The sequence below is a fragment of the Lycium ferocissimum genome, chromosome 12 (genome assembly GCF_029784015.1).
Source record: "Lycium ferocissimum isolate CSIRO_LF1 chromosome 12, AGI_CSIRO_Lferr_CH_V1, whole genome shotgun sequence".
NCBI classification, from domain to species: Eukaryota; Viridiplantae; Streptophyta; class Magnoliopsida; order Solanales; family Solanaceae; genus Lycium; species Lycium ferocissimum.
The window spans coordinates 45893820-45905509 of record NC_081353.1 but is presented as its reverse complement, the minus strand read 5'-3'; the positions used below and the strand labels follow the sequence as shown (position 1 = coordinate 45905509).

Below are 11690 nucleotides of genomic sequence, written 5' to 3'. Positions count from 1 at the left end.
AGAATCTAAAATGGAAGGGTTCAACGTACACATTATTAGAGCCCGTTTGGATTGGCTTTATAATAAAGCTCGTCATTTCAACATTTATGTTAAAAAAAAAGTTGGGGTAATTCAACTTATTTTTTTATTATGTTCGCTTTTGATAAACTAAGTTAAATGGGTCAATTATTTTTTTGAGCTTATTTTAAGACAAAATGACTTTAAACTCGACCAAATTAAACACTCAAAAAATCGAAAACAAATTTTATAAGCCAATCCAAACGGGCTCTTAATCACTCCAATCCAGTTTACTTGTCGTGCTTACTAAAACATAGATAGATTTAATAGCATCCCAATTTAAATACATTTTTTTATCTATCCAAAAAAAAAAAAAACTCTTTCTATATTTAGCAGTTTAACAATTCAAACGTATCTTGTGATATAGAAAGAAAGAGAGTAATATAGAATCTAAAATGGAAGGGTTCAATGTACACATTATTACTCACTCCAATCCAGTTTACTTGTCGTCCTTACTAAAACATAGATAGATTTAATAGCATCCCAATTTAAATACATTTTTTTATCTATCCAAAAAAAAAAAAACTCTTTCTATATTTAGCAAGTTAACAATTCAAACGTATCTTGTGATATAGAAAGAAAGAGAGTAATATAGAATCTAAAATGGAAGGGTTCAATGTACACATTATTACTCACTCCAATCCAGTTTACTTGTCGTGTTTACTAAAAATAGATAGATTTAATACCATCCCAATTTAAGTATTTTCTTTTTTATCTGTCCCAAAAAAGTGCCTCTTTCATACGTGACAAGTTTATAATTATAAGATTCAAATCACTTTTTGTTAGTTTACACATCTTTAATTTGAGACCACAAGATTGAAAAGTCTTTCTTTATTTTTTAAATTTCGTGTCAAATCAAATTAATACACTTAAATAGGGACTGAGGGAGTAGTTCTTATTTTAGAATTGAATAGGAAATCAAAACTATAGTGACCAAAAAGATGAAAATATTAATTTTGATTTAGACTGACCAAAATAACAAGAACCCATATCACAGTTTCTCAAAATATTCTAAATTAAATTGGAAATAAAAACTATATTGACAAAAAAGATGAAATAATTAATACCCAGATGAGCTGAAAGAATGATAAACTTCTTGTTTATTTCCTTGTGTTTTAGTCCTTCCGTTTTAATTTATGTGAACCCATTTGACTAGGCACGTAGTTTAAGAAAGAAGAGAAATTTTTTAAACTTGTGGTGTTAAATGAGTCACATATGATTTGTGTGGCTATAAATCATTTCATATAGGTAAATTGTTTTCAATTATAGAAAGATGTCATTCTTTTTTGCACAGCCTAATAAGGAAATAAGTTCACATAAATTGAAACTGAGGGAATATTAAATTGCTTGAAATAGAAAGAAAGAGATAATAAAGAATCTAAAATGGAAGTACGAATATTATTATTATTATAACTTGAATCTAACTGGAAAATCTAATGATCTGGAAAACGACACTTCTCGCTTGTGTCGCTTGGACATGCAGTAAAACCATTACAACACAGGTAGAGAAAAGGGGGACAATTATAATCACGTCCCTTGAGTTTCGGATATGGAAAAGAGCCTAAAATACTCTTGAATTATTAGAATTGATATAAAAATATCCTTTATCCAGCTTTGAACTCCTAAATACTTTTGCTGTTAACCTATTTGGTCTACTTTACCCTGATTTTTACGGATCATTTCATTTATTACGTGGCAGCCTCTAATGGGATAGCCATATAATTAACTAAAACTAATTAATTCTCAACCCATTTAACCCGATCCACCAACTAAACCCTGACCCGCCCAAATAAATGCCTAACAAACCAAATTGAAAACCCCTCTAACCCATTTCATTACAAATCAAAATAAGGAAAAATTAACTCGCATTAAGTGTTTAAATGGAAAAAATCTGATCTTAAGTTTTTATTGAGCATATTTGTGTTGAAATTTAGTTGAATACTGCAAAAAAATGCTTCTTTAATCTCATGAAACCTCCATAAAACTTGGACATTCATTGATGAACATTGACCTCAATTTGAAAATTTAATTTTGAGATTTGTTGGCAATTTGAACTTCGTATGTTGGAATTTGGTTCTTAAGCTCAAGCATGAGTAAGTACACTTGGAAAAAAAATCCATCAAGGAAGTGAACTGAAGCCACCATTGAAGGAGTTTTTCGAAGCTTGCTTTAAATTTCTAAATCTGTAAATTTGGATGATACTATTTTTAAAGTTGATTGCATGAATAACCATCGAACTAGGGTTTAGAACCTGAAGAAGCAGAAAACTCCATGGAAGTCATTAATGAAGCTTGAAGCTTCAAGTTAGAAGATGGCATGGTGGTGGTAGAGATTCTCTCACACGGGCCGGGTCGACACGGATCATGGATGAATTTTTTTTTATTTTGGGATGGGTTTAAATTTTGGCCAATCAAATCTAGCCACGTAATAAATAAATATTTATTTATTTTATTTTAACGTGGCTGTTGAAAATAAGGACAAAGTAGACTCAATAGGTTAATGACGGGAGTATTTGGGGGCTCAAAGGTGGATGGAGAGCATTTTTGTACCCAATTTTAATAGTTCAAGGGCATTTTAGGCCCTTTTCCGTTTTGGATAAAGCAATTCAACCCAAACTTGAAGGATTCCTAATAGTTTCCTGGTCTCAGGGGTCGTTTGGTATGTGGATGGAATAGACAAAGATACTTTTTTCATCCCATAATAAGTGTCACCTTAGCCAAAAACACGCATATTAAGAAACCAATAATGTAATATGAAGTAATAATCCTTTTGACATTGGGAATCCAACAATACCAAGTTATTATGTGGCTTTTCTAGTCATCATTTAGTTGTTACTTTGGCTTGCAAGTTTTTATCTAAGGGTAGAATTGAAAAAACTTGTCAATTTATGTCTTAGTTTCCTAAGGTGACACTTATTATGAGACAATTTTTTTTGATTAAGGTGACACTTATTATGGAAAGGATGGAGTATTTCATGGGTTGAGATATCTTACGGGATTAGCTACCCCATTACTTTAGTATAAATGGTAGGATAAAATAATTCCAAGACTAATTAACACCCTAATCAAATGCGAAATAACATAATCATGCATCTTATCCTGAGTCTTTATCTCACATACAAAGCGACCCCTTAAATTAAAATGGACAAGAAGTCTTCTATTTAAGAAAGAGTAACAAGTTTTTTTTGGTTTTCCATCCGGTATTCAGTATCCGCATTAGAACCCGATTATATCTGAATTCGCGCGGTGCAAGGCCTATTCTGGGGGAAGCGCTCCCTGCCGATGATATTTTCATAATTTTTTCTTTGGGTCAGATGTGACTCTTTAATGATTAATGTCATGTGAAGTGTAATACATATTTAAAAAAATCCTTAAATTTTCTTATTTATACACAACTCCTACCTTCCCTTCTCCCCCAATTTACGTATAATAACAATAATTACTATTACAGAAATTTCTCTTTAAAATCTATTACAATGGTTTTTGTATTTATAATTTTATATCAATAATAATTTTCGTTGTTTGAATAATTATCGCAATTGGTATTTCTTAGATTTTCCAAAAAAATATTCTTTATTGGTTTTAGAAAAAATCATACTCCAATTCACTTAATTATATTTGGCTATATCAGGGTAACCTTTTTTTTAGTCCAAAAGTTGGACGGTCCTTTCGCCCAAATAGTCTTCAATTTCTTGGGGAAAACAAGAAAAGTGACAAAGTTGAGTAGGATTATGAGAACATAAAGTAAATTTTATACTTCCTTTCTTTACATTTAGGTGTAGATGTTCGGAGTCGATACAACTAATTGTTCATGTAAATTCATCAATAGGAGCCCGTTTGGATGGGCTTAAAATAAGCCACGATGTTCTAAAATTTTATTTAAAAAAAAAAATGTGAGGCTAACTTTTTTTTTTCGCTTATGTTCGTTTTCACTATATGTTCGCTTAGATAAGCTAAGCCAAACGGGCCCAATTATTTTTCGCGCTTATTTTACGACAAAATGACTTTACTACGGCCAACAAACTGCCCAATTATTTTTTGCGCTTATTTTACGCACAAAATGACTTTATTTACTACCTAAACACTCAAAAAGTCGAAACAGCTTTTTTATAACTTATGCCCAATCCAAACAGGCTTTAGATTTATCAAAAATGAAATGAATGATAAAGTTATCCTATTTCAAATAGTTCGTAAGCAATATAAGTTTTCGGACCCCTTTTTCCACCCCTAATGTGATGACCCGCCATGTCATCATGCCACCTAGGCGCCATATGGAACTATTTTTGCCATGTAGGAAGCTTATGTGGATGCTTACATGAAAAGGAGGCTAAATACAAAAGAAGATTCTAGAAAGTATAGATTTCTCATGAAAGACTTTAACCTTATGGCTAATTGCATGGAAAATCCTCAAATATTCTAATGTAGAGATTTCTAGAATAGGGGCTTATTTGTAAATATGTAGGGACTTGTACAATAATTATTATTTACATATTAGTCCCTAGGTGAGTAGTATAAATTGGAGGGTCATTCATTTGTAAACCATCAAGAAAAAAATCAATCAAGCCTTCTATAATAAAACCCTTCCTTCTAGCAAATTTCTCGTCTTATTCACTTACTATTCCCTTAGCGATCTTGAGTGTAGTAATCTAGGCTGACTTGGCATAGCAAGATCGTGAGCAAGTTGTGCAAGAACGTGAGCGAGTTGTCAAATGCCGCACGTGCGCTTAGTTGAAGACTAAGGACGTGACACCTAACCTGCAAACATCGATTCTTTTGCTTTTTGTTTATCTGTTCACATCCAAAACCGGATCAATTCGAATTCTTTTGGGATGTCAAATAGGTGGAAAAGCTCCCTCTATTTTCTTCAAGAAACAGTTCACATTTTGACAAATTGCAACGAATAATATGATGATTAAACGTGTGACACGACTCTGTATCTGAGATTCAATGCTTGACAAATTGATTGGAATATGGAATGGGTGCACGGATGAATCAAATTTTTGTTTAGAAAAGACAGCGAAAGTTTATTGCATGCTATATTCTATAGCAATAATAGGGCAAGGGATTCATATATGGAATGTCGTAACCAGTGGCGGATCCAGGATTTCCACTCAGGGTGTTCAAAAAAAAAAAAAAAAAAAAAGAAGCTAAATATAAATTGTAATTTTTTGCCGAGGGTGTTCAAAAGTTAATATATGCACATAAACACAGAAAATTTACCCTATATATACACTGTAAATTTTTGCCGAGGGTGTTCGGGTGAACACCCTGGCCCCCAAGTAGATCCGCCCCTGGTCGTAACTCGTAAGGAACTAAAATAGGAAGACAATATTTACACTAAATAATATTTTTTTCAGTTTTAATTTATTTTGATATAACTAAACAGTTTGATTCATAACTAAATTTAAGAATTTATGAAGGTTTTGAGATTTATGATTTAAAATAAGTTACGAATATTTGTGGTTGTAAATTATCTCACTGAATGTGAATGAAATTTAAAGTTAGATTATTCCTAAATACGAAATGTATCATTCTTTTTAGGTACATAATAAAAATAAAAATAAAGTTGCATCACGTGAGTTGAGACAGAGGATATATTATTAGCTTATGACAAAGTAAATTTTTTTTTTTTTCTTTTTTTTCCATTAGAGCTGCTCGTGGTACACGAGGTTTTAGAAATTCTTGGTCAGTCATAGATGTCTCGTTTCCTAAAATATTTCATATCAGTCAAATTAAACAAGTTTTATTCATCTTTATTGTTATGGCCCTATGGGTAAAAGAGCCTGTTAAATGTGATTGGGGACCTTTCCGACAATCAAGGATTCGATATATGTGATTCATATGGGATTTATAATTAGACAAGCTTTTTAAGTAAGGATATATGTTTTATATACATATGTTTTATATACATATAGAGAGAGTGATATCATTCATAAAGCTTATAGTATTAGTTATTAGAGAATTTTAATACGTGATAATAAGATCAATTTTCTTATGGGGAGTAATTTAATCTAGTGACATACTGACATTCAATCAAGAATCCATTGGTAGCTATATAAATGACTATTGTTTATCATTATATCCAAGCACGGATCTACAGCCCAGTGAGGGTGTTCACCTGAACACTCTCGGCAAAAAATTACAGTATATATATAGGGTAGATTTTTTGTATTTATATACATATATATGCTTTTGAATACCCTGAACAAATGCAAAAGGTTAGCTTAAGTGATCCAGAGTATTCGAAATTGTCTCTAGCGTCCTAGGTTCGATTCCACGTAACAACATTATTTTTATATTTAGCTTTTGTTGTTTTTTCGAGCCCCCTGAGTAAAAATCCTGGATCCGCCACTGATTATATCCTTATCAGATTATTAATTAATTATCATAAAAGTTATATGTAATTACATTGTACTTCCTCTGTCCACTTTTATTTGTCACGTTTCGTTTCTCAAGAGTCAATTGACTAATCTTCGGAGCTAAATTAAATTAGATTAATTCAATATTTTAAAACTAAAATTTAGATGTTCGGGAACTATATGAAAAATATTGTAAGTTGCAATTCTTCTCATATTAATATGATGAAAAAATACATCTTAAAATATCGTCTAAAAGTTTATACGTATGATTCCATAAGCCGAAACGTGACAAGTATAAGCTGATTTTAGGGAGTAACAACTTAATTGTGAAATATCTTTTGCCTTTTGCCTTATGAATGAACTAGATTGCCCAGGCGAGCTTGAATACCACTTGTAAATAATCCAAGGAGCATGACAGGTATAGGAACTACTAAAGGTACTAAAGAAACAAGAACAACAACTACTAATCCATCAGCTAAGATATTCCCGAAAAGTCGAAAACTAAGTGATAAAGGTTTTGTGAAATCTTCTAAGATGCTAATCAGTAAAAGGATTGGGGTTGGTTGAATGTATTTACTGAAATACCCTAATCCTTTTTTGCTAAGACCCGCATAAAAATATGCTACTGATGTGAGTAAAGCTAAAGCAACCGTCGTATTTATATCATTCGTTGGTGCTGCTAACTCCCCTTGAGGTAACTGGATAATTTTCCACGGTAAAAGGGCTCCTGACCAGTTAGAAACAAAAATAAATAAAAACAGGGTTCCAATAAAGGGAACCCAAGGACCGTATTCTTCTCCAATTTGAGTTTTACTCACGGACCATTTTACAAAAGTGGTTCGACGCTAGGAAAGGCAATCTCATACTTAGTTTAGCCATTTTGTAGGATCAGCCAAAACAACGGAAGCAATACCATCAAGCTAAGTAAACAACATGATTCATACTATTTTCATTCAAATTTGCGGAACAAAGTTGCATAATTACATTCTTGAGCTTTCTAATGAGAAAGATAAAAAAAGAATCAGATTGTTCATGTACACTTTGATAAGCTTATTCCCCAACAATTGCAGCTTAGCGTTTGTTACAAAAGAAATTCACTTATGCTAACACAAGCCCAATATCAGGATTGTCTTCTTAGTTTCTGTACAACTTCCCAACCTGACCACATAAATACAACATGTTAGTATTGGTTCGGCATTCAGCCTATATCAGGAAAAAAGTAACAACACTTCAGGAATTGCTTTACAGATACATGTTGATATCTAGTGGCATAACACTTAAAATCCCCTATAAGGAAGTTTCTAAGAAGAGAAGTGTGCAAAGTTCATTCAATAGGAAGGACACTTACCATATTATAGTCTCTTCCGTCACCATGATTCTATAATAGGGCAGCCCGGTGCACTAAACTCCTACTATGCGCTGGTTTGGGGAAGGACCGGACCACAAAGGTCTATTGAAAATTAAACAATGGCCTATGATTCTGTAATATTGAAAATTAAACAATGTCCTATCAGCATCATAAATATACCACCATAAAGTTGTTCGGAAGCTTTCTCCTATGAAGGCATAGATGTCCTACGGCCGGTTCGAAAATTGCAAGTAATGGCTTTCCTCATACCTACAAAAAGTGGCACATTCAAAAATTCAGTTCTAAATCAACGTGATCATTAAGTTGTTCATTACAGGTAGCTACAACAACTTACTGCAACAATTAAACATGCATAAGTAGTATCTTTGCTAGATTCAGAATAACCATCAGTATGAATCATGAATTGAGCTTAATAATAGATCTTTCCCTGGATAACCTACTGCTTCCTGATATAGATACCTCTCAAATATGTGAACGGCTATTTTGCTGATCGGATAACTGGCCTCAAACTTGTCTCAGAACCACCCGCTGTTCGCAAAACATGAAATATTAACATTAAGTTCAAAATCACTAAACCGCAGTACTAATCTCCTAACGACAGTTTATCTCAACTGATTATAAAGTGAAAATGGTTGTTCAACACAGGGTACTTCTTAAAGAAATTACAAATTAAGACATGGCGAAGGAATTTCTTCTAATCTAATCTTCTTTGGCAACAAAAACATACAATAGGACCAATATAAAGGGGATTTTCCAACAAAGACTATCTTTGGCTGCCTATGGAAATCTCAAACTGTAACCATGCAGCTTGATTAGGGTAAAATGACAATAATGTGTATCTCACGTGCTGAGTTGCATATACAATTAGTGAAGCATCTTTCTTGCGAATGAACTTGTATTTAGATCTGTACATTGCAGTCATTAAGGAAGTTGACTTGTGAGCGAACAAATAATTTCTTCTATCCATCATCAGAAGTGATTTGGGAGGGTCAGTCAACCTTGCAAGCAGTGAAAGAACAAAAATTACTTAGAGAACTAAATTCTTATGAAGTGGTGCTAAACTATGAAAGTATTTAGGGTCCTCTCCTACATCACATCTTTTTCGCTCAAAATATGATTTAGTTGCTTCATAGTTCATACACTACATAGAAGAAAAATAAGAAACTAATTTTTGGTTAGAATGACACATATAGCAAAGATGTCTTGTTTCTATAATAGTTAGTTCAAGAATTGATGTCAGGATGCTGACGAACATACGAAAATATTACCCGACACCAAGCCACAAATGAAAAGTGCAACCCGAGGGTAGAGAACAGTCGCTTCCTATTATGACAAATCATAGTAGTATCCACGCACAACCTGAAACTAATACAAATATGAGCATGGTAACACACATGCTATTAAGAAACACAAAACCCAATTACCTGAGTGAATTTCAGGAAATGCATGATCATGTAGTTTCTTTTTGACATCTTGGCAAATTGCTTCCAATTCAGCCAAAAGCTTGAGGTTCCCAGATCCCTTTTCCATGGCTTTCAACCCTGTAATAACCAAAACTAGAAAACTAAATCTATCTTACGAAACAAGAAAACTGTATAGGCTAACCTTGAAGGGAACATAAACATCTCATTACCATAAAAAGGATGCTACATTCAATTTATTAGTAGAATGCTATGTATGAAATGGTATTTCTACTAGTTGCTGATTGAATCAGTAATGCAAGGAGATAAATTGAATTACTTACAGCTTTGGCCAAAAATTTCCACTTCAGTTCCCTCCTCCAACTTTTCCAACCTCTATTTTTAATATTAATAGAGAAAGTTTCTCATAAATTTGGAATAACTGGATGTAATCACCCAAGCCAGGACCATTTAAAAAGTTTGATGGTCAACTTTGAGTTATTGTCGACTTAGGTACTCAGGCATAAAAGAAAGAAATCAAAGAACATAAGATTGAGACTTATTCAAGAAGAGGCAATAACAAGAACAAGGCTGTAACACCTGCTCTTCCCATTGTAAAGGGCCTCTACGATGTTTTAAGCCTTTTGAGGAGCTAATAATGTACGATTTTGTCTACACTAACATGGGAAACACAATAATCCTAATTAAGGGTCACGTAATAGAACAATAAATTCCATTTTGGTCATAAACTGGTATCTTTAAAAAGGATGAAACTAAGGATATATGTAGCTATCACGCACCATGGGTGCCAACTTTCCTAAAATTCTTTTATGATCATCACCAAGGGAAGGCAAAGACTACCTCAATATGATGACTAACTCAAGGCTCACTTTCATAACCCAAGGTCACTTTCATCACCTTGGAATTCACCTTCTTACTCCCACCCTCAAAGTTAATCTACATCACATCTCAATTAATTTGATTCAACTTGCTAACATATAACGATCAGTATTCACGTTATTCCAAAAGAATTAGGGAAAAGGATAGTTGTTACATTTCCTTTGCAGGGATCAAAGTGTTGTAACTAATTCTTACACTTGAAGCAATTGTGTTTAAAAATTGATGAAAAATCGATTTCATCAATTAGTGCTGCAATTCCAGATAAGAAAGCCTTACCTGTAGCACTAATGAGATAACAATAACTCTCACGAATCAATTCCCTAGTTCAGTCAATTCCAAAAAGATTACCAACTAAATCATGAATTTTAAGCAATGAAATAGTCCAGTCGTTGATATACACACCATCCATCTTCTAGAGATCCACTAGTAGCACGAATTTAGAGAATCACAAACGCTAGTAGTTAGTGATGAGTTTGTGCATAATACAACTTTACTTATTCTATAGAGATAGAAGGTCTAAATCTAAACTCAACTTACTTCTAGATAGCAGAAGCAATATATATGCAACAAGATATTATTGAGGGAACTAAAGAAGGACTCTAACCTGTCAAAGAACTATACAGTAGAACGAATTTCAAATATTTTTGTTAGAAGCAACATGTGATATCTTGGTGGTGAGGTATTACTTCATTAAGTTCTTGGTTACATGACGATACCTCTCATGTACTATGTTTCTAAGAATTAGCATCAAAATTGGCTATTAGGAGGAATTGAAGTAGAAGAAAAAGTAGGAATTGAAGTAGAAAAAGTATTAGCCATAACCTTAGAAAAAATGCATCTTTGGAAGGTGCTATTTCAAACTGCAAATAATTTAAAAGTGCTGACTCCATTTGCAAAACCTGCATAATGCAGAACGCCTTATGCGACCACAAAGTGTAGAAACTGCAAGGTCATGTGTATTGAAAAAACAAGCTTACCTGCTTCCTGGAGTGAGTTGTGTTTTATATAGCAGAACTCTTACACTTTAGATGCAAAATCTACTCATCATTGCTGCAAACATTATATTTGTCATCCTAACAGCCAGAAAGTCAATCTCTTCGAATGAGATCATCAAGCAAAGCTGCTTGTAGCAACTATAATATTTGCCTATCCATCAGATCATCACATCCAATGTAGTAGCTAATAATCACATAGAAGGTAATACAAAGTAAATGTAATATAGTTCCGGGATGGACTCACCTTCAATAGATTTACACAATGAGTGGAAGCTAGAAAAGGGACTAATTTTCCAACTAACAAACTGGTAGAAACTGGTAGAAACCAAAATAGAAAAGGGACTAATTTTCCACCGGGTGAAGCTAGTAAACTCAGTTATCCTAGTCATGTCACCCTTTTACAACAAACATTTCCACACACATGAATGTTGATTTACAGATTAAAATTAATGTATTTATTTATTTAAAATCGAATTGTGACAGTATCAACTCATGTAACAACAAACTTAACCTAATTTGGGACTTTCTATGGATTATGTAAAATTATTTGATTGTTTAGTAAGCTCATACCTTTAAGGAAAAGTATTTAATTCTCTAAATTGTTTGGAAGC

At 33.0% G+C, this 11690-nt stretch overlaps 1 protein-coding gene across 1 annotated transcript; it reads right to left on the bottom strand.

The window, feature by feature from the left end:
* Nucleotides 1-6765: 6765 nt before the first annotated feature.
* LOC132039367 (ATP synthase subunit a, chloroplastic-like) lies at nt 6766-9314 on the bottom strand. Its single transcript, XM_059429860.1, has 2 exons — nt 9209-9314; nt 6766-7142 (listed from the first exon to the last, which is right to left on the bottom strand). Exons 1-2 carry the CDS (start codon nt 9312-9314, stop codon nt 6766-6768), a joined length of 483 nt encoding a protein of 160 aa, XP_059285843.1.
* Nucleotides 9315-11690: the final 2376 nt, after the last annotated feature.

Excerpts from the sequence above, each read along its gene's own strand:
- LOC132039367 (XM_059429860.1), bottom strand. The coding sequence starts at position 9,314 with ATGGAAAAGGGATCTGGGAACCTCAAGCTTTTGGCTGAATTGGAAGCA. Across the intron at positions 7,143-9,208 it reads ATTTCCTGAAATTCACTCAG|GAGCCCTTTTACCGTGGAAA; the intron begins GTAATTGGGTTT and ends CTAACTGGTCAG.